This window comes from Lampris incognitus, chromosome 9, assembly GCF_029633865.1.
Source record: "Lampris incognitus isolate fLamInc1 chromosome 9, fLamInc1.hap2, whole genome shotgun sequence".
NCBI lineage: Eukaryota > Metazoa > Chordata > Actinopteri > Lampriformes > Lampridae > Lampris > Lampris incognitus.
Genome location: NC_079219.1, coordinates 15867984 through 15891225, shown reverse-complemented (window position 1 = coordinate 15891225; position 23242 = coordinate 15867984). Strand labels below are relative to the sequence as shown.

The 23242-nt window shown below is 42.2% G+C and overlaps 1 protein-coding gene across 1 annotated transcript in view; it reads left to right on the top strand.

The window, feature by feature from the left end:
* The window catches only part of mroh1 (maestro heat-like repeat family member 1), a 47584-nt gene that overhangs the window by 20130 nt on the left and 4212 nt on the right, over positions 1-23242 (top strand). The window contains exons 17-43 of the mRNA XM_056285718.1: positions 229-370; positions 970-1022; positions 2109-2216; positions 3260-3379; positions 3553-3675; positions 4010-4156; positions 5836-5862; positions 8033-8155; positions 8265-8344; positions 9399-9540; positions 9882-9977; positions 11583-11687; positions 12091-12226; positions 14922-15034; positions 15713-15865; positions 16563-16619; positions 16749-16846; positions 17087-17252; positions 18100-18263; positions 18500-18637; positions 19691-19805; positions 20057-20203; positions 20636-20702; positions 21142-21263; positions 21397-21546; positions 21726-21860; positions 22227-22329. Coding sequence (XP_056141693.1) covers positions 229-370; positions 970-1022; positions 2109-2216; positions 3260-3379; positions 3553-3675; positions 4010-4156; positions 5836-5862; positions 8033-8155; positions 8265-8344; positions 9399-9540; positions 9882-9977; positions 11583-11687; positions 12091-12226; positions 14922-15034; positions 15713-15865; positions 16563-16619; positions 16749-16846; positions 17087-17252; positions 18100-18263; positions 18500-18637; positions 19691-19805; positions 20057-20203; positions 20636-20702; positions 21142-21263; positions 21397-21546; positions 21726-21860; positions 22227-22329 — 3130 coding nt within the window. The remainder of the gene's footprint in view (positions 1-228; positions 371-969; positions 1023-2108; positions 2217-3259; positions 3380-3552; positions 3676-4009; positions 4157-5835; positions 5863-8032; positions 8156-8264; positions 8345-9398; positions 9541-9881; positions 9978-11582; positions 11688-12090; positions 12227-14921; positions 15035-15712; positions 15866-16562; positions 16620-16748; positions 16847-17086; positions 17253-18099; positions 18264-18499; positions 18638-19690; positions 19806-20056; positions 20204-20635; positions 20703-21141; positions 21264-21396; positions 21547-21725; positions 21861-22226; positions 22330-23242) is intronic.

The following is a 23242-nucleotide window of genomic DNA, read 5'->3' as shown; positions in this document are numbered from 1 at the left end:
TCAGCCTGAAGCAACTGCTGTAGTCTGTCATCAACAGTGTTGGGCCTCTTCTCCAGTTCTAACCATATTTAGATCATGAGAAATTTGTATTTCATAGGAATCCTTTTCACAGTATAGCAAGATGTAAAGTGCAACTTCACTGTATGTGTGTGTCTGTCTGTCTCTCTACCTGTCTGTCTGTGTGAACGTACATGTATTTGTTTCTGGGTCTGCATGTGCATGTTTTAGGTGAACACAGCGTTCCCGTTCCATTGCAGAGGTCATGGAGCTCCCTCTCTCTCTCTCCTCAGCATCCTCAGTCTGAATATCCACCCCAATACAGAGAAACTGTGGCAGAAAGAGATACCTCCACTTCTGTCTCTACTAGAGGGTATGGCCGGATAGGAGCATTAGTTTCTATATATATGTATTTCATATGAGATATCTTGGATTTGGAATTTGTTCCACAAACAACCGCTGTAATTGATCCTGTGGGATGAGAATATAACTCGACTGGAGGTAATGGAGATCTGGAGAAGTTATCTTATTCTACTTTACATTTGCACACAATCTAAAGAGCATAATTCTCGCTGATTGTCAACATCTTAGCATTGCAACTCATCTCCCTTTATGGCTGTTAAGGAAGATTTCCATCATTCCCAGTTACTTTATTTGCCTGCATAAGTATATTTAGTGACACAAATACTCCAATAGATATTCTCAGATACCTTTAGTAATGTTTTCCTTCTTTCAGTATGTTGCCTTATGTCTTTTGTGGCCTTAATGTTGAGCATACCGTTGTGTCATATTACAAGATGTGCACGCTTACTTGATTCAGCTCAATAAATTGTATCAGAAAACATGACGGGTATCTTATGACTTTATGAATGAGGGACAGTGTTTTTAAGTTTGCATATCTTTCTCAATACTGTTTCAGTGTGGATTTACGCATCCTCACTAATTTGACTTGTTCTGTGTTTTTTTTTTCAGAATCAACAGCTGAGAGTCTGGATAAAAAGTCCTGGTATGAGAAGCTGCTGAAGGTCTGATCCTCCAGAATACCTCTCTCACACATGTGTGTTTTACAATGAAATGTGATCCTAATTGGGAATGCAGCAATAATGGATTTGAAGGACTGGTATTAGATAGCCCCTCTGGTTTGGTCAGCTAAAGGCCAAACATTAGTCTCAGGATATGGTAAAGACTAGCAGACACACGCTGATTTTGAGCCAATCACTGTGAGCTGTGGCAGTCTCCTACACATAAAATAGACTTTCATTATTCTATCAGAGCCAAAATCACACCACGTAAGAATAAGTTTTTACTGAATGTTGATATAACTATGTTTTTTTAAAGGTCAACTTTGGCTTTTCAATGATTCTTGGATTATTTTGTCAACCATACACAATGCAATTGTTTGGTGAATAATTAAGTTATTTTGTGGCCTTTATATTTGAGCTCAAAGTGTGGCAAAATATTTGTAGTGTTAAGGGTCTATCATGAAAGCATTAGCTTGAACAATATTGATAAGTTGTACTTAAAGTTATTTGTATAGGATTAGACTGAGAGAGTAGAATTTGATTTTGACTTAAAGAAATTATATTGTGGGGCATCCGGGTAGTGTAGCGGTCTATTCCATTGCCTACCAATATGGGGATCGGCGGTTTGAATCCCCGTGTTACCTCCGACTTGGTCGAGCATCCCTACAGACACAATTGGCCGTGTCTGTGGGTGGGAAGCCAGATGTGGGTATGTGTCCTGGTTGCTGCACTAGTGCCTCCTCTGGTCGGTTGGGGCGCCTGTTTGGGGGGGAGGGGGAACTGCGGGGAATAGCATGATCCTCCCATGCGCTACGTCCCCCTAGCGAAACTCCTCAGTGTCAGGTGAAAAGAAGCGGTTGGCGACTCCACATGTATCAGAGGAAGCAGGTGGTAGTCTGCAGCCCTCCCTGGATCAGCAGAGGGAGTGGAACAGTGACTGGGACAGCTCAGAAGAGTGGGGTAATTGGGGAGAAAAAGGGGGGAGAATTTTTTTTTTTTAATAGTGTAAAATCTGTTGTTATTAGTCAACATGCAGTTCTTTTCATTTGACGGGCTCATATGCCTTACTTATGCCATTATTGCCTCCAGTTCCTGTCCAAAACCCTGGTGGCCATTCATAATGACAAGTGGGTGTGTCAGCTGGCAAATGAGGCAACACGATATCTCTCCACCTATAACCACGCTTTAGAAGAGAAGGTAAGAACGTTAACTTGCCTTATTTTCCCAGAATTCATAGTTAAGTGTGAGTCAACATGAGTTAACACCTCTAAACACCATGAGTCCACTCGTCAGTTTGAGCTGTCCAATTACAAACTATAGTGCTGAGCAGTTGTTGGGGCATAAGCTGTTTTCACATATGAACTTCGGACAATGTCCGGAGTCTCTCTTTCACACATATCTAATGCTGATTAACCATATAGGAGGTAGTCTGTGTCAGATGTGTTCTCACCTACTTGAAATGCTCTGTTTAGTTTAGGTGAGGAGGGGTGTCTGGGTATAGCATGCAGGAGGCAGGAAATGACGGTATGATGGATGAGGCTACCGACTCATCTGTAATGATGACTGTTTTTGCATTGCTAGCAATACGCCATGTATTTGGGCGTGTCCACAATATTAATGAAAGAGTAGAAAGCAAAGAAAAAATTATCCAACTGGCGTGGTTTCACGCCATTCGCATGACTGAAACCTCATCAACGTGGCCACTTGCTTGCTGTGAATACTCCGGACAATGACCTACTTTATCCTCACGTGGGCTCAGTTGGACATTACACGGACTTTGTACCAGGGAGCTGGGTGGATAAAGTCCGTATAATCAGACATTTGCGTTCTCACATACAGCTGCACCGGGTAATGTGTAGAGAAGTTCAGGTTTGCAGTGCATGTGTGAGTACAGCTGTACAGTAATGCTGTTGTGGGCTTTGGATGGGCAACACTCACAAAAGGTTCAGTTGCTGGCAACTTTTTCCACACCTTTTTCAAACAAGAGAGTATCGAGGTGGTTGACATTGGTTGGTCTTTTGCCATTATAAATAACATGACTTCCAGAAACTGCTTTCTTGATTTGTTGCCAGTGCAAACACAACTGCTGCTACTCGAACCTTCACACAAAGTGGAGATGCATATTGAGTTAGTACCTAGTATCTTTGTAAACCCTTTTTTACTTTTTATTATTTTTGTTTGCCCGATTGTCATTTGGTGTGTTTGTCTGTCTGTGTATGTTTATTTGCCCATCTTTGCAGAGTTTCCTGTATCAGTGTCTAGGAGTTACTCTTCAGCAATGTAACAACAAGGAGGTGGTGAAAAAACTACTGCAGGAAATCCTGCTCACAGCTCGCCACAACGATACCATCGAAAGAGAGGTGCTTGTTGGTGATTTATTATATAATTGTCTCGGTCAAGTTGTGTGCACGATATGATGTGAGCATTTTCCAATTTGTCTGTGTGCATATTTTGCATCCATCCTGAAACTCTTGTATGAACTGGGTTATGGTATAATGTAATTTTAGAGTTGTTTGAAACTTTGTTTTATCAGGGAGTGGCCTTGGGTATTGGCCTGTGTGCCAACAGCCACTTGGAAGGAACACTGGCCAAGCTGGATGAGTTTGGCAAGTCAGACGCCTTCAAGAAATCTCAGAGCATCTTCAACCTACTCAAAGTACAAAGAACAGAATATGTATAACATGGATATTTATTACACATATGATTTTTGATTTGGCCATCTTGTTGTGAAAATTTAAAGGGAGCCTCTGTTGGCCCAAGTCCACAACTCATTCTTTCCTTTTGACTTCATTTGTTTTTGTTTTTTTTCTCCATACTTGTGTATCTACACCACCTTGTCTTTTAAAAGCTTTTACATTTTAAGACCATTTCTCTTTTGCTGACGATTAACCATATATGTTAATTTTCTCTATTTTGCTCTTTTTGCATTTTATACTTTATCCATGTTTCCTCTTCCCTCTTTCTTTTCCTTCTCTCTGTCCTTCTCTCAGGAGCGTAGTGATGTTGAGGTAGAAAAGATGAAGAGCACGTTGATCTTATGTTACGGTCAGGTGGCTCTGAACGCTCCCCCGGAACAGATAATCACACGCATTGACAACGACATACTGCGCTGCATCAGTAAACACTTCAACACCAAGGTAACTCGAACACCAGATCAACTTGTTCACAGTGGTAAGGTGAATTATTTTTAAGGTGATGGGTAATTTAACCTAAGCCCAAGAATAGGAACGCAGTACCACGTAGAGGTACACATACCAGAATGCATTGCATGTAAGCCTCTGTGTCGGCATCCATAAAATCATCTGCCTTAGTGTTGTGGGACATCATTTCCATCATCAGAATCATAGCTTAGCTGAGAGAATGAGGATGTGTTTTTTGAACAGTGTGTGTACAGTAGATTAGCTGTTAGAAACCCTGCTAGGTTGTAGTTTTTCCAGCCACCAACTGACGTCATGTCACATCACTTGGTGGCCGGAAAAAAAACTCGCTGCCGCCCCAGAGATGCAGAAATGATCAGAGGCAACTGCAGGTGTTTCTCATGTGCCATCCCTGTAGCAGATAGACAGAGATAAGGTTGAAAATCGGAGAATATTTCCTTTAATGATGATGACGGCGAGGATGAGAAAGAGTAGGGAAGTTGTCTTGGCAACAGAATCTGATATTATAGGGTCTCATTTTAGACACCAAGCTAAAAGTGAGAATTGATCAGACAAGTGAAGCAGCCAAGATTCTGGTAAAGTAGCCTTGTGCTACTGGCTAGAAGAGCAGAAGCTGCTGTAATGTGAACTGATGAGGCAAATAGAAAGCAGTTTAATGGTTGCCGTTGGGTTGGACCCCGGAAAAATGACATGGTTCATAGTATTTTATGCTAAATGCAGAAGAATTATGCAGGAACAGCAAGTTAAAAGATGAACAGAAGTACATTTTTGCTTCAGTGACGGCACTGATACAACAGATCTTGCAACTCTGTTATTACGAATGCATCTTTGGGGTCTGGAGTGGTTAAAAACCAGTGCAATAACTAGTATCACCCTAAGAGTAAGCATGACAAAAACGTTAATCTTCAGGATTGTACTTTTGTTAAGACAAATTATAAAATGAAACTATTAAAAATCTAATACGATCTGCTTTTTGACTAGTTACTGTGTTAAATTTGCAATGGTTGTAAGAATTGTGTTCCACCACTTATTTAAAGAACGTGATGTTGGGGCGTCCGAGTAGCATGACGGTCTATTCCGTTGCCTACCAACACAGGTACCGCCGGTCGAATCCCCATGTTACCTCCGGCTTGGTTGGGCACCCCTAAAAACACAATTGGCTGTGTCTGCGGGTGGGCGTCTGTTCAGGGGGGAGGGGGAACTGGGGGGAATAGTGCAATCCTCTCACGTGCTACGTCTCCCTGGCGAAACTCCTCACTGTCAGATGAAAAAAAGCAGCTGGTGACTCCACATGTATCGGAGGAGGCATGTGGTAGTCTGCAGCCCTCCCCGGATCGGCAGAGGGGGTGGAACAGTGACCGGGACGGCTCAGAAGAGTGGGGTAGTTGAACGGGTACAATTGGGGAGAAAAAGGGGAGAGAAAAAAAAAGAAAGTGATGTTGTGTATGCAGAAGAATTGCAAGCCCTTCAATAATTGTGAGATTTTTGGTGGTAATATCGAAAATCCTAAAGAAACCACTAATGGAATAAGTTAACCTCTAAAAATGGTCTCTCTTGTTTCAGCCAGTTGAATAATATGTGGACCACCTGTAAAGCTGATTTGGCAGATAAATGAGCTCCGTAGTCATGTATACTGACTACTCTGTTTTGTCATACAGGTTCTGGGAATTAAAATAGAGACCAAGGTATAGTCACAGGAACACAAGGACAATCTGTCCCTCTCCATTTGTTTTGTTTTTTTCTTACTTCTTTATCTGTTGTTCTTACTCATCTTCAATTGTAGTTTTATTTTTTGTAGTAAGATTCCTTTCCTTGGCTTCTTATTCGTTTCCTCCCATCCTTTCATTCTAGCTGTCTTTTTTCTTGGGGGGGTTGGTTGCACTAACTCTATTGACTTTTCCTTCCTCAAAATACCGTCTTTCTACCGCTCTCTTACACATTCTCTCTCAGAGGGATATCTTCACTTAAATCTTGACTAACAGACTTGAAGTGGAGGAAAATTTCAACTTTCTCTGCACAATATAAATTGCAACTTGGCTGCATCTCTTCAAAATTATATTTTACTTTGGTAGAGCTTTCCAGTATTTTAATGCACATTCCTTTTTTAAGAGTTTTATGAAGGGTCCGCCACCAACATTGGCTAATCTTGGGACCAATAGTCTAAAGACTGTGCTATGTCATTTTGCCTATATGTAATTGCTGATATGCAGAGGTTGCTGGTGACGGCCAAACTGCAGGGAAGTAACTGTTAGAGGTCAAATGCTGTTGATGTCCTATGGAGGTGTGACTTATAATTAATAAAAATGTTCGATCTTGCTAAAATCTGGCTTTTAGTTTGATGCTGTATTAAAACTGCTGGGATCAGGGCGTCCAGGTAGCATAGCGGTCTATTCTGTTGCCTACCAACACAGGGATTGGTGGTTCGAATCCCCGTGTTACCTCCGGCTTGGTCGGGCGCTCCTACAGACACAATTGGCCGTGTCTGCGGGTGGGAAGCCGGATGTGGGTATGTGTGCCGGTCGCTGCACTAGTGCCTCTAGTCAGTCGGGGCACCTGTTCTTGGGGAGGGGGAACTGGGGGGAATGGCATGAGCCTTCCATGCGCTACGTCCCCCTGGTGAAACTCCTCAATGTCAGGTGGAAAAGAAGCGGTTGGCAACTCCACATGTATTGGAGGAAGCATGTGGTAGTCTGCAGCCCTCCCCGGATTGGCAGAGGGGGTGGAGCAGTGACCGGGACGGCTTAAAAGAATGGGATAATTGGCGGGATACAATTGGGGAGAAAAAGGGGGAAAATGCCAAAAACAACAAAATTGCTGGGATCATTTATAAGCCTCAGGGTTTTCTCCAAATTGGTCCAAAGGACAAATTTAGGCCAAAGTTGTACCTAGTTTGTCTCTAGAATGATCCACCACATTGGCACCTTATGTGCTGTTGCTGAAAGGTTCATTTCTTATTTTTATGATTAAGAAGCTCAGATATCAACTAAAAATTTTCTTTGCTACATAAATCACTCTTGGGTCAAAATAACTTTTTCACACCAATATGATGGAGTTTGAATGCATAAAAATCTTTATTGAGGGTAAATGGAAGGGTTCGCATTAACTGAAGTTCAGACTCTTCAGATTTTTTTTTTTTTAATAAATCCCACATGAGTTTTGCAGTGATAGTGAAAGTTGTCACCGAGAATTCATTTGACTTTCTTTTTAACAGAAATTACCATTTCTAAAATTCATCACCTTATGATTTCACAGTACAGATCCGTCTTCTTTGCAATCAAGTCCTATGTATTTGGTCCCTCTCCAGACCTTAACAGCAAGTTGTCCTTCATGTGAAAAGGCTTTTGCAATCTTCTGCTGAATTTTAACCGCACGTTGGTGTCTCTAGGCCTTGGTCTGATCTATCGCTTCTTAGATCAGCGCCTGCAGGGGTTTGCAGTCGAACACTCTCCTTTTCAAATCACAAAACTCTGGCTTTGGGCCTCTCCCCATCCTGAGGAATGGAGAATCAATCTACAAATTCACTGCTGGATTGATTGACTGACTGACCTTCTTGATTTGATTAATGCATTCTGGACTGTTGGAATGATTTTAGATGGCCTTTGCTTGTGTTGAGCCGGCTCTCTACCAAGGGAGCTGTAGAGAACTTGACTAGTTCAGAGCTGCTTTGCATTGCTCTTTAGAGAATGTGGATCTTCTATTCTCATACTGTTTTAGTCCTCACATCTTCTGACCAGAGACTGTGAACCTGTCTGTCTTCCTTTTTTTTCCTGTTGTGTATATGTCTCTGTCCACCATTCGTCCGTTTGTCTCTGTGTCCCCCCAACTCTGCGTGTGTGTGTGTTACACTTCTCAAAGGACCTGACCATGAAGCTGAGCTTGATCCAGAGTGTTGGGCTCATAGCCAAAGCTATCAGTGAGTGTGTGAAGAGACAAGGCTACATCTTCTCTCGCAAACAGGAGCTTATTGCTGTAATGCTGGTTAGTAGCTTGAATTTAAGGAGAAAGCAACTAAGGAATGATAAGCAATTTCTCTCCTTTCTCATTATCTGATTCATGTGTTGTTGTTGTTTTTTTTTTCTCTGTCCAGGACTTCGTCAAGGCAGAACCTGCTGATTGCTTGAGGTCGCCACTACGCCATCTAGTGATGACAACCTGTGCCAACCTCATGTATCCTTGACTTTAAGACCTGTTGGATGATGAGCGTTGTGCCATAGAAGTCTTTACAGAGTAAATCTTTTCATGTCAGATGTTTCATGACTCCGGTTCCACAACATTAAACACGCAATGGAGACAGGTTACGACTGTGTTACTGTAATTTTCCAATTGTTCTCGGTTTCTAAGAAGTTGGCCTTTGTAAAAAGATGTGGTTTCTGTAGAGTATGACAACAGTGGCATAAGTGCTTTTAATTTGATATCACAGGTAGTTAAATCTTCGTAAATTTTAAATATAATCAGGTCACATAGGTACCTTGACGTCCCTACAGGCACAATTGGCCGTGTCTGTGGGTGGGAAGCCAGGTGAGGGTATGTGTCCTGGTCGCTGCACTAGCGCCTCCTCTGGTCGGTCGGGACACCTGTTCAGGGGGGAGGGGGAACTAGGGGGAATAGCGTGATCCTCCCACGTGCTATGTCCCCCTGGTGAAACTCCTCACTGTCAGGTGAAAAGAAGCGGCTGGTGACTCCACATGTTTTGGAGGAGGCATGTGGTAGTCTACAGCCCTCCCTGGATCGGCAGAGGGGGTGGAGCAGCAACCGGGACGGCTCGAAAGAGTGGGGTAATTGGCCAGGTACAATTGGGGAGAAAAGGAGGGGAAAATCCAAAAAAAAAAAAAAAAGATATGCAGTGTGGTAATCAATATTCATTGGATACAGGAACATTTTGAGTTTTTTTTTTTCATTTACATTTCATTGAAGGGAAAGATTTAAGTATTTTAAAAAAAATATGTTAATTTGATCTGTGGGGAAAAAATCACTCTGTTTAAGGTTATTTTTTTTTCATGATTTGAAAAAGAAACTTGCTTTTAGAGGTTTTCACATCCTGTTAGTACAACTGTACCTCAGTGGGTTGCCACAATACTGTACTGTACTTTGTGCGATGGCATATACAGTTGTGTGCAGTCAAGCCCTTAATGACAGCTGATAGTTTTGAAGGCTAAAATTGAGAGATCGTTTGAAGTCCTGTTGTGTACTTGTGTTTGACCCTTGACATGTAGTGGTCCAGCCCTCTGGATCCTCCACTAAGTGAAAATGAGAACTTTGATTTGCTCAAGGTGTGTGTGAGCAGTGTGTTCTCTCTGCCGGCTGAGACGCACACTCCAGAGAAAACAAAAGAGGAGGAGACACTGGATCCCAAGCAGAGACAAGTAGGGACACACACATACACACACACACACACACAGTGGTGCTGCTTGTGAGGACATTATTGACTTGTCATTTGCCAGTCTTAAACATCGTAACTAGAGACCTTAACTTCCCCTGTTATCACCTTACCTCTAACTCATACCCTAGCCACCAAATGTTTGTACAAGTGATTTTCTAGTAATTGTAGTTTATCTGTTGAGACTCTCAGATGTCACGAGTAGTGTTGCATTTCATGTAGGGACACACATGTATAGCATTTAAATGTCATTACTCATATTTTACTTGACTTATCAAGTATATAAAATGTGCTGTCTATAAACTTGCTGTGGTGATTTCTGCTCAGGCTTTATACCAGGACACCCTGGCTGCACTGCAGGAACTACTCAAACGTGTACTGGCCAAGGACCCCACACCTGATGGCCTGCAAAGTATCTTCAAGGTGAGACCTGACCTGAGGTCCCGAAGTAGCTAATTCTGCCTTAAGGGAAATATGTTTATTGTTTTTTCTCGTATCAGCAAACCTGTGTAATTATATTTGACATTGTGGCTGGATCCAATATCCTTGGCCAGCGGGAACACATTACACCGGAGGGGAGGCGGATATAACCGCTCAACTGTCTTTGAGCACGTTTTATATTTCTGTTGAACAATGTTTCATGTTAGCACAATAGTGGCATTTATTATGATCACACCAGGGGAGTGACGTAACAATATCAACAAACAAGACGTGCTGCAAAACTCCACTTCCCTCATTAGTGGCTCTCAAGTCTTTTCACACTGTGATGAAGACCGTGCTTTCTCAATGGGTAACAAATTCCAGCTTTTCAGAAACTGATAATGGGTCGAATGCAGCAGATTAATGAATGGTTCAGTTTCCAAAAATGGGAAAAAGGCAAACAGCTGAGGTTAGGTTGGAGTTGTTGTTTTTTGTTTTGTTTTTTTGGTTAAGTTTTAACAATCTAGAGCCTCAAAAGCAAAAAAAAAATAAAAAAGGAATGTTAGAAAAGTTGGTTAAACAGCCTTCTCTGTTTAATTTGTATAAATGAGGGTGAATCACAGTAAAAGGGAAAAAATGATGCGGGACTGTTGAAGTGTTAATCAGATGCAGATCACTCAAATCTCCCCATTTTACATCACGTTTATTGTGACTTACTCTGATATAAGATTTCATGTCATTTTAGTTCTAGTGAGTTGATCTTTTAGGACGTTTTAACAGTTGAACCTTTTAGTAAATGTTTTCAGTTTACAAAATGTTTTTCTGTGTGCATAGCATTGTATACCTCTATTTTTTTTAATTGAACAATTTCTAATGTACAAACAACATGGTAACACAGTTACACTTAACAAACACAGTGATACTCGTAACATAACAGTTAAAAACTAACATGTCACTCAGTCCGTTACAGTGTATTGACTCTTATAAGAATAAATCAGGTATGGTACAGCCATTACACGCTGAATCAGAACCAGAATAATTTACTCTTCCTTGAGGGAAAATTGGGTTCTATTACAGACACTCACGCTCTAATAAGAAAAAACTAAACACTGACAAGATAACATGAAAATAGAAACAAGAAAAACAGAAACAAATAGAAATAAAAGATAAACTAAGAAATAGAAATGAGAACAAAACATATCAACAAGCATGACTTAATATGTAACAAAATATACTGTAGCAGTATGTTCCTCTCTTTCTTTCTAGCGATTTCATTGAAAAAGTTAAATGTTTCCACCCAATTTTGAACCGAGGACCTTTCGCGTGTTGGGCGGGTGTGATTTTTTTTTTTTTTTTTTAATCTTAACCAATATTGAAATGAAAGATCTCCAACACATCAAACTCTACAGCATCAGAAAGGATAATAATTAAAAATTAAAACATAGAAAACAGAGGATGGTGAGGCAACCTGTAGGCTTTGGCGTGGCTTCCAGCCTACAGACCCCCCCCCCACCACCACCACCACCAAATCAAAGAAATCAAATGAAAAATACTTGTATACCGTCCCCGTCTGTATTATCTAACGTAGTTATTTATTGTCATGTGCAGCATATTGAGTCGTGGGTGAGCTCAAGCCAAGACCATGAGAGAGAGAGAGCTGTCACCACCACCGCTCACCTGCTGACTTACTATCTCGATAACCTTACTGTGAAGGTATACACACACACACACACACACACACACACACACACACACACACACACACTTCATGTTCTGGCCTATTGCTTGGATAACCGATTTTCCAACCGACTACATCTGCACTTTGTTGCAGCCATTTTGTGCCCTCCCTCAGACTTGGCTGGGTTTTGAGTTGTCGGTGGATCAAATCTAAACATTCATTCTGCGTTGTTGCAGGCCTGTAATAATCTTGTCTTACTTACCTTTAACATGGGTCTGTCTCTTGTGAACAGACTTTAAGATTGCTAGAATTGATAACTTTTAAAACTCAGCAAAAAACTGGCCCCAGCATTCACCAGTTAGCTGTATGCCCTTAAAGGATTGTGTGACTAACCAGTTCAGTGAAGTAATTCTTTGTTTGTGTGGATCTGGTTTATAGAACATGATATCTTTCAACAACCTGGGAGCTATGCTGGGACGACTGGCTCCTCGATGTTCTGACCCACATCTTACTGTACGCATTGCAGCTATAGACTGTATATACAAACTGCTGTATATACAGCTCCGATATGAAGGTACTCAAGCACATACAGTTGTATCAGAAAGTAGATAAAATGAGGCAAAATCAGTCAAGCTTCTGTTTACAGAAAAAGGGGTATCTTCCAGCTGATCTCATGTTACCATAGATCTCCACCACATGTTGCAGTGAAGTGCTAGATGAGGAAGTAGTCACTTCCACCAACTTCCTATAAACCTGCTGTTTATGAACATGTGATTGCTCAATTTACCCTTGCACATAGGTGTATGGAGGATAACACCGAGTGATGGGCATTATCTCTGGAGATAACCCTGAATTGAAAGGACTGAGTTCTTTAACAACACCTCCTTCAGTTTAGTCAGGCCTTTGTTATTGTTTATCTTAATGCTGCAATTTTATACTTTTGTATGTGTGTGTGTGTGTGTATATATATATATATATATATATATATATATATATGTGTGTATTAATTCTATTTTACAACTAAAAGTACCAAAAGAGACCTAGGACTTCAAAGTCGAAGGCGTTGGTGCTTGTTCATGGTGCAAGTCAGTCTATGGTGTGGCCAACACTTTTTTGCTAATTTTGGGACACGCTGTGCTGCCCATAATCGGGTGCAATGGAGGTGCAGTTGTAAAAGCGTTGGAATAGAAGGAATAAATTATCAGTAGGAGTGGTGGGGGCTGTCTTCACATACAGCCAATCAAGTCAGCTCCTCTCATTCCCTTTAAAAGCAGCGCGCTCTCTGACATGGCGAACTGTCAATTTCGTAATGGACGTCCAAAGTCCAGACTGGCTAAGGCAAAAAAGCTTCTCAAAAGGAAGAAACTGATGTCCTTGTTCAGGAGGTGCAGAGTCACCAAGTGCATATACAACATACATTAACACTAATTCCAATGTGATATGGGACAACACGCAAACATGATTATTTGACAGGCTACCGTTTAACGTGTCTTCGTTCTCACCAGCGTCTTTCTCTCTTTCTTGCACATTCTGTGAACACAGCAGGAAACCTTAAATAGTTGGATCGCGGATCGATTACACTAGACAATCAGTTTGTTCTCTCGGGGTGAAGGGTGTTAATTGAAATATTGAAATCCCCGTCACCATGTTGTTTTCCATGCATAATGACACGCATTGCCTGTTTCATGTTTGAAGACAATGATACACGTGCAGATATTTTGTTTTTTGACTAAAAAGGTTTATGACGAGCTTTCCGAGTAGTGTGGCGGTCTATTCCGCTGCCCACCAACATGGGGATCGCTGGTTTGAATCACTGTGTTACCTCCGGCGTGGTCGAGCATCCCTACAGACACAATTGGCTGTGTCTGCGGGTGGGAAGCCAGATGTGGGTATGTGTCCTGGTCGCTGCACCAGTGCCTCCTCTGGTTGGTCGGGGCGCCTGTTCAGGGGGAGGGGGAACTGGAGGGAGTAGCGTAATCCTCCAACACGCTATGTCACCCTGGCGAACTCCTCACTGTCAGGTGAAAAGAAGTGGCTGGTGACTCCACATGTATCAGAGGAGGCATGTGGTAGTCTGCAGCCCTCCCTGGATCGGCACGGGCTGGAGCAGAGACCGGGATGGCTCGGAAGAGTGGGGTAATTGGCCAAGTACAATTGACAATTAAGGAGAAAAAAAGGGGGGGGGAATCCCCCAAAAACAAAGTTTATGACAGTATTCATTTGTGAAATTATTCACGAAATAGGACAACATAACATACACAAAAATGGCGTGTGTAATTTTGGATGAGTCTTTTCTTAGTGCACCTTCGCCTAGAGCCCGGAAACTACCACACAACGCCTGCGTCTGCACTAAGACCTGGTCTGACCAGGCGGAGACGCAGGCATAATATTTGGTTTTATTTGACACCAAACTAGCAATGCACCACCTGATTTTGACTGATACAGCCTTTACTGTGTCCCCACGCCCATTTCGGCGCAAGTGATGTCATGGCGAGCCCGGAAAATGAGCAAATGCATCCAGGCGAGAGAAAAACCACCTCATGCCCAGCGAAATTGACACCACGTCTGTGTTAGCGCTACTGCCAGCCTTGTACCATCTGGACACTAGAGCCCCCTAACCTTTATTAGCACTTTGGAAGTGCCATATTATTGAGCCCTATTATGAGTTATTATTAGGGAATTATGTATATTACGTTAGTATATTGGGCGGCACGGTGGCGCAGTGGTTAACGCGATCGCCTCACAGCAAGAAGGCCAGCTTTGGGGGTCATTCTGGGCCGTCCTCTGTGTGGAGTTTGCATGTTCTCCCCGTGTCTGCGTGGGTTTCTACCGGGTGCTCTGGTTTCCTCCCACAGTCCAAAGACATGTAGGTCAGGTGAATCGGCCATACTAAATTGTCCCAAGGGTGTGTGTGTGTGTGTGTGTGTGCGCGTGTGTGTGTGTGTGTGGGGGCCCTGTGATGGTCTGGCAGCCTGTCCAGGGTGTCTCCCCGCCTGCCGCCCAATGATTGTTGGGATAGGCTCCAGCATCCTGCGACCCTAATTAGGATGAGTGGCTTGGGTAATGGATGGATGGGTGTTAGTATATTAGTATATAGATTATATTATATTGCAGTTAGTCCAGCTTTAACCCCAGCTTTCCATTTCTCACTCTGTTGGTCAGCTGTAAGGTTCAGTAAAGAATACCTTACTGAACCTTAGTTATTATGATTACTGTTTGATGTCCTCATTTCTGTCTATCTTTACCTGCCGATACTATTCTATCTGTAGGTTTCTACCATGATTACAGGGACGAGGGCATAGAAAGCATACTGCCCCTGCGTGACAAACTAGAAAACCCCGACCACACTGTTCTCTACAAGGCCTGCTCGGACCTCACAAAGGTAGACTTTGTTCCCTTCAGCCAGGCACTCAACTGCCCAGATTCACAAGTTTGAATTTAACTTTCCATCTCCTGATCAGTATTGACAGCATACTCTTTACCAAAGCATTCACCCCTAAATCTGTTCTTTCTTCCTCTGTTATTAAACCTCGAACCCTCTTAATTTTGTTTAAGATAGAACATTAATGGCATCAACGTAATTTTTTTATTTGTGCCAGTTTTACACCCCACATAGTGAGAAAGCACATACAATCAATCGTGCTGTAAACAAATCAGTCAGTCAAACTGCTCAATGCTTTGTATTGAATGTTCGATAAAGTTTTGGGGATTGTGTCTGTGAAGTCTGCAGGCTTTCTTTTGTAATAGATTCCACTCAAACCACCACTGGAGTCAGAACTCGTGGATTACAAAGTGCTGAACGCTGTAACGTGTGCACTGGGTAGCACCTGACAGATGCAACAAGTGTCCCGTTGTAAATGAAAAGTCAGATGGAAAGGGACTTTAGCATTGTTACTGTTAAGTTCTTGTGAGTTGCAATGTACAAAATATGGATTACGTTCTGTCTTTGTCTCTGTATACACCTGTGTTAACTGGTGCACACAGGTTTTCATGTTTATTTTTGTCTGACCATGCACCCCTGTATTCATGTGACCACATCTATTATTTGTGTGTGTGATAGGTAATGAGCAAGCGTCTGCCCCCGCAGCAGTTGACGACGGTGGTGTTCATGTTGTTTGAAGGACTAGTGGACAGTCAGGCCAACTGCTGTCGAGCTTCCTCTGTCATTCTCAATACTCTGCTGAAGAGCCGAGGAGCTGGGTTACAAGAACTGGTACGAAAATGCATGTACACACACACTTTGTGTTGCTGTCCAATACCTATGTAGCTGCTTGTGTACAACTGTTTAATTTTTTTGTTTCAAATATACTCAAAAGTGTGGGGATACTACTGATGCAATAGAACAACAATTGGTGCGTGTGTGTGTGTCTCTCTCGGAGATCTTGGTTAATTTTCTGATTGGTCAGGCAAAAATTAGCATTTGGCTTAATAGAAGAAACAAAATGAAAGGCACAGGGTCCACAGATGCTACACTCATGTTTAGGGGTCTCGTGGCTGCTCGGTCGAAAACTGATTTCACGTATTTCAAAATGATTTCAAACTTGAAAGAATTTGTTTCTGTTTGGGGACATGGAGGTGTCTTGGGCACTGTAGAAAACCAGTTACTACTACTTAATTTCTGAAAAAGGGAAGGATGGTATCTTTTGTTTTTGCTGTGTATGGGGATTGTTGTTCAATATATATATATATATATATATATATATGTATATGTGTGTGTGTGTGTGTGTGAGCATCTGTGTTAATACTACTATTATTTTAATGTGAATGGAAAATTGGACCATTAAAGACTTGGTTAAAGGTCAAAGGTCTCTTTCGGATACCGATATCTCTCTCTCTCTCTCTCTCTGTCTGTCTGTCTGTCTGAACGTCTCACACAATTACGTTCTGCTTTGTGTGTGTGTTTTTACCAGGTTCCAGAGATGCTGGAGGTGCTGCATCTGCGTCTGCAGAGTATCACAGAAGAGCAGGTCAGAATATACAAGACAGGATGAATATTTGTGATATTTTTAAGATTCCATTACTAATTTGCACATTCATAAATTATTCATTGATATAGCACACTGAAGGAGCTAATTACTTGCTCTTTCCATGCTTAGGTGAAAGTGGCAGTGGGACAAACGGTTCTAATTTTGGCTACCCAGCATCTTCAGACTGTCATTAATACACTTGCCAACCAGCCACTACCGTTTGACAGGTACACACCACTCTAACCCCCCCTATATACACACACACACCCACCCACACACACACAGTCTCGCACTCTCGGTTGAGCCTTGTCAACAAATTCGTATCAAAAATGAAACACTAATTGCTCACTATGCAAAATTGTCAGAAAATAATTTTTGTCTTTTTCGCACAAAGTTATTATATTATTCAGTGGACTGACCTTTGACAGCAGCACCATAAAGTTGTAGTTTTTGTCTCCTTTGCCCAGCTGGACCAGTGAGATGTGGATGGCCCTTGGGGCAGATCCCCTCATAGCCAATCAGATCATGGAAATGGTGATGGAAAAGTTAGGTGTCATGGCACCTTACGTGGACAAGAAAGAATCAATGATGAGAACGGGGTTTACCAAGGTTGCCAACAGTCAGCCATTAGCTGTAAGTCTCTCACGCGCGTGCACACACACACACACACACACACACACACACACACACACCACTGTCTCCATTCTGGTCCAATTTATTTCTCGATTCATGAATAAAGAAGGGAGGAATAGCATGATCCTCCCACACGCTACGTCCCTCTGGCAAAACTCCTTACTGTCAGGTGAAAAGAAGCGGCGGGTCACTCCCCATGTATCGGAAGAGGTATGTGGTAGGGTGGAGCAGTGACCGGGGCGGCTTGGTAGAGTGGGGTAATTGGCCGGATACAATTGGGGATAAAAAGGGGGAACCCCCCAAAACAAAAGAAACATAACAATATATTTATCTAGGGTTTTTGGACTGTAGGTGTGATGGGTTGCACTGAATTGCCAGATATTTCGAGACTGAGATGAGCAGAATGCATCAGTTTTATTGTTTACCAGTTAAGTTAAGTCGCACTTTATTCATCTTTGAAGTTGACCAAACCAAATAATTTGATGGGCGGTGACAGTGGGGCTCCCGGGTCCCAACCCCAAGTTCTGAGCCCCGTGTCCTCGTCAAGGGTGACAGCAGGAGTGTCTGATACCAAACCGAACACTTTGTGTTTGCGGATGTGGACGGACGCCCACATGAACCAGGAGACAACATGCAGACAACATGCAGACTCTAATCAGGAAGAACCTGGACTCAAACCTTGGAACCTCTCTCTTGTGGTGCAATAGTGCAAACCTCAACACCCCTGTGTCATGAATCATTTACTTTTAACCAAAACAGTCTTCTGTCTTGCAAACTACAACTCTCTGCCTCCAGCTGACAGAAATTGATCGGTGTGCGTGTTGTATGTTGTGTTCTCACTCTGCAGATAACCTGTGGTCTTAAGGAGCTGTTACTAAATGGTCAGAGTCAGGAGGCAGCCGTCACTCTCTTCCCTCAGCTCTTCTCCTGTCTTGTCGTCAGACTGGGAGCCAGTGTCGGGGTGTCGGCCCCGAACAGCAATAAAAGTGCTGCCTCTTTCCATGTGGCAGGGTGAGTATCTGCTTCCCCCCCTTCGCCCGCTCCTCCGTAAGGATAACATATTATTCAGAACCAGCTTTAGAAATCGATTTAAAAACCACTCAAGGGTTTAAGTTACAGGTGGGTGAAGAGTTATCAAAACATTATAAGAAAGTAGTCCTATTGTTTCTTTTTAATAGGCCACGATGCTGATGTGATTTCTAGCACATCTGTACGATGTGGGTTAATCTTGTGGTCTAATACCTCAGGGTAGCAGTGGATGCACTGCGTATCCTCTTAGCACGCACCCAACTGGAACAGGTGGTTGGAAAGCTGGACGAGGATAATGCCTGGGACACAATGAAGGAAGAGAGTACACACACTGCTGGTATTACACTTCTGGCCAGGTATACTGTGTATATATATATATACACACACACACACACACACACATATGTGCGCTCACACACATACATATTCATGAAACCTGTTTGATATCTTTGGATTAGCTGAACTGATAGTCATGTTCAAATATGTCAGATTGATAATATCGCTATTATGAGTACTGCTTGCTGTTAATGTGGCTCTCTGCCTGGGGTCTGGTAGGGAGATAAAATTTCATACAACAGTTTGGTAAAGGTGTCGCTACACAAGGGTCAGAAATACATTAGAGATGATTGCTTCGCTTTCCGCTGACGTAGTTTTTAAAAAAAAGTGATCATTGCAGTCAAACCCAAAATCCATTTTTAAACAAAAACCTTCGGAGCCACGAAGTGTTACAAAACATCAGAAACCCCTCCCTTTGTATTGAGCCATAGGACTTTGCAATCCAACTGTCTTGTATCTAGGGCTGGACGATATGGATAAAATCAAATATCATGATATTTTTGACCGATACCTCTACTGATATTTTGACAATATTGTAGAGATGACACCCTGTGATGGCCTGGCAGCCTGTCCAGGGTGTCTCTGCGCCTGCCGCCCAATGACCCTGAGAGCAGGATAAGCGGTTTGGATAATGGATAGATAGATGTAGAGATGACTATTGGTGTTCTCACAAAATATTTATACAATGACACTTTTGATAAACACTCATTAGTGGCGTAGATATGATTTCCAAACAGGTAGAGACAAATAATATAGCAGCTAGAACAGTCTAGTAAGTTCAGAAAATTGCATCTCTTTACTGTAATGCAGCCTTTAAAACATGAAAAGAAAATTATTTCATGTCACGATATTACGATATCCAAAATCCCAGACGATATCTAGTCTTATATTACAATATCGACAAAATATCGATATATTGACTAGATTGGGGTTAATAGGTGAAATCAATATGGTTTCACGTGGTGGCTTTCTCCTGATCACTGTGCTTCATGGGAAAAGTGGGTTTTGTTCCTTGCATGTACCTACTGAGTATATAAATCCTGGTCTCTGATTTGTTCGCTTCTCGCCTCCAGGGTGATGGCTAAGTACGCGGGTCCCAGATTGCCCTCCATTGTCGAGTGTTTGTGTCCCTGTCTGAACAACATCTATGAATGCCAGAGGGTCACAGTCACTGCTTTCTTCTCCGAGGTGACAGACACACACACACACACACACACGCACTCATGTCAAAACACACACATAAAATAAAGTAAACAAAACATTAGGAAGAAAGGCAAAAAAATCCTGGTTGGTTAAAGTATTAACCCATGCTATTATGTTGCTAAAGCTTATTAATTAAAATTACGATTTTTTTTTTTCCGTTAGCTGTCATGCAAACATGATATCTCTCTCCCTCTCCCTCTCCGTGTCTCTCTGTGCCTGATGTTCTCTGTGGCCAGCTCTTAAACCACCATGTGGTGACGGAGTTGTTGTTGCTGGATGTCTTGATGAACAACATGATGGAGAGGATATCAGATCCTTGCAGCACAGTCCGTATGTTGGCCGTGCGAGGGCTTGGCAATATAGGTGTGGGATCACCTGAAAAGGTACTACATAAGTGTGCGCACACGCTGTCCACATATCACACACACACGCACACTATCAGGCTGACATATACGCACAGCCTGCCTAACCTGTCGCATATTGGCCATTAAAATGTTTGAGATGAGATTCAGTTTCCTTTGTTTTAGCAATAAACCCAACAGTCACTGAACAATAGACAAAAAGAAAATATGATTAAAAAATGTATTGGGAATATTATGAATTTGAATTGATATTGAAATATGAATATGGAAACGGATGATCCATGGTGGCGACCCCAAAAGTAGTAGTAATAGATTGAATTATGAATATGAATTGGTCTCTCTTTCTTTCTTTCTGATACACCCCCCCCCCCTTCTTTCCTATTTTCATTTCTTCCTTTTTAATTTCTCCTTTTGTCCTTCTTTCGACCCCTCCCGCTATCCCTCGCCCACCAGGTCAATAAGTATGCCAAGGAGCTGCTGGCAGCCATGAGTTCAGGCATGGAGGAGAGGGATGATCCAGGTAAGACCACAACAGCTTTCTTAACAGAATTTAAAAAGGTGAGGTTACAGTCAGGCTACATGAATCACAGCAGTATCTGTCTGGGCAGATGGTTAGCTGAATCTTTCAGTTTTTTTTTTATTTTCAAGGTTCATTACAGATGGTGATGATACATTTCATTTGTATTTTGCTTTTTTTTAAATGAATACAACAGAGTGCTTCGCAGTGAGTGTAAAAACAGAAAGACAAATGAACAAAACAAAGTGCTTCATCACAAAGCAGCTGTCAGCAGATAAAACAAGAAATTACATGTCACAAAGTTCAAAATATGTCGGCCATTTTCTAAACAGACAAAAAGCATCTGTGTTAAACTGGTAACTAGGAGAAATAAGAGATTATTAAGTCTCTCTCCCTCTGTTCCTGTCTGTCTGTCTGTCTGTCTGTCTCTCTCTTTCTCTAGGCAAGCTGATAACACTAGAGGCTATGTCAGGTCTGTCCAAGGTACTCCTCTTTCTGGACAAGAAGAACGTCCATTTACTAGTGGTCTATATCTTCATGAAGATCAAACCGTTCCTGGAGAATGTAGGTTTCCCATTTGTTCTTTACTTTGGCTCAGACACTCTCCTGTAGGCAAAGTTGGGAATTTCTCACAATTTAACACAAACGTACACAAGAAACACACAGACAAATGATGTGTTTTGCCCTTCTCTTCTAGGAGAATGATGAGATCCGCTGTGCATCCATCCTCCTTCTAGGAAACCTGTCCAAGTTCGGTTCAGGAGAGCCAGTGTTTAAAGACCAGATCCACAATGTTCTGGTTAGCCTTCTGTTACACCTTGTTGACCCAAACCCACAGGTAGTCAAGGTATGAATCTTGCATCGACACACACACACATTTTGTTTGAAAAAAAGCATTCTATGGATGAACAGGATTTACAGTTGTGTCCTTTGACACAATAATATTACTTGCATTACCCTGATAGTTACAGTATCATCAAAATCCTGATTTGTTTCCTTGTTTGTGTCTGTGCGTGCACGTTTTAGGCATGTAAGTATTCAATGCGTGTATGTGCTCCCGTGGTCGGTTCAGACCAGATCACGGCCATGTTCCAGAACCATCTTCTTGACGACAAGGGTCTGCATTATGGCGAGTTCATCAATGATCTCACTAAATATCTGGTGAGGCGCACAAATACACACGCACACATGCTCATATTCATAAGTGATTTAGCAGGGCTGATTGTGGCACCATGAATCCTAATTGCACAGAACAAAAACCATAACCCAGGAAGTAGAACTATCCTGTCTTAATTTGAATCTGAGCAAAAGGGCCATGTAAATCTGTGTTATATGTTTAAATATAGAGCTTGTCGAAGGGGCTTGATGTGGCCAGAAAATGTCCCCAATCACCATAAGCTTTTGGTTACGCTAACAAGTGCTCATGTGATGTTAAGTTTTGTCCCACACAAAAAAAAAGTTTAGTTCGAGTCTGGCAAAGAAAAAACTATGGAGCTAAATTATTTTCTTTTTTTATCTGTTTCATAGATCCAGGACTTCCCCGGCATGCTAAACTTCTACCACAACTCAGTCATCCAGTTCTTCAAGAGCAACTGGCCTGAGGTCAGAGCAGGAGCTGCTATGTTTATAGGTATGTTTACTACACTGTAAAAAGTAGCTCCAGACTCTCCCAAATCCTAAGTCCTACTAGGGCTGTCACAAGTATCAAAGTTCGAAATATTTGTATTGGGGCGACCCTACTTTGTACTGTCTTGAGATGTCATCGGGGCTAGGGCTAATATTCGTATAATTCACCAGTACTGAGCTGTTGAATTTCACTTATTTAGAGTGCCTACTGTTTTAGACCAAGCTGATGCAATAATCAAAGAAAGTTGAATCAGTTCATCTGGATGTTCATTGACAGACTTGTTTCATCACTCAACTAAGTGACATCTTCAGTCTCAACAGACTGCAGGCATCCCCACCCTTATAAACAATACAGTGGCATAACGACCAAAAGCAATGATCAGTTTCATATGTAAATATGGGCGTGACCATTAACTAGAATAACAATGGCCATGTGTACTAGTCACAGAGGATTGGGGAATGTTTGCAATCACAGCATTATAAGATGGTGACAGATGTACTCTTAGGTGCCCCCCTCGGTTCAGGGATGGTCATTCCCTCTTCACATAGATTGCCTCTTTGACTCCCCGTTCAAACCAGTGTGCCTCCCTATCAAGGATGTGCACATCCTCATCCTTGAAAGAGTGGCCACTGGCCTGTAGACGGTGGAGTCCTGGCCTGACGTGTTAGCTCTTCCGTGTTGTGCCATCCTCTTGGCCAGTGTCTGTTTAGTTACCCCAATATATAAGTCACGGCAACCCTCCTGGCACTTTACAGCGTGCACTTTATTGCTCTGTTTGTGCCGGGGGACCCGATCCTTGGGGTGGACCGACTTCTGGTGCGGCATGTTTTGGGGTTTGAAACAGTTACAATGCTGTGATTGCAAACATTCCCGAATCCTCTGTGAATAGTACACATGGCCATCAAAACTCTAGTTA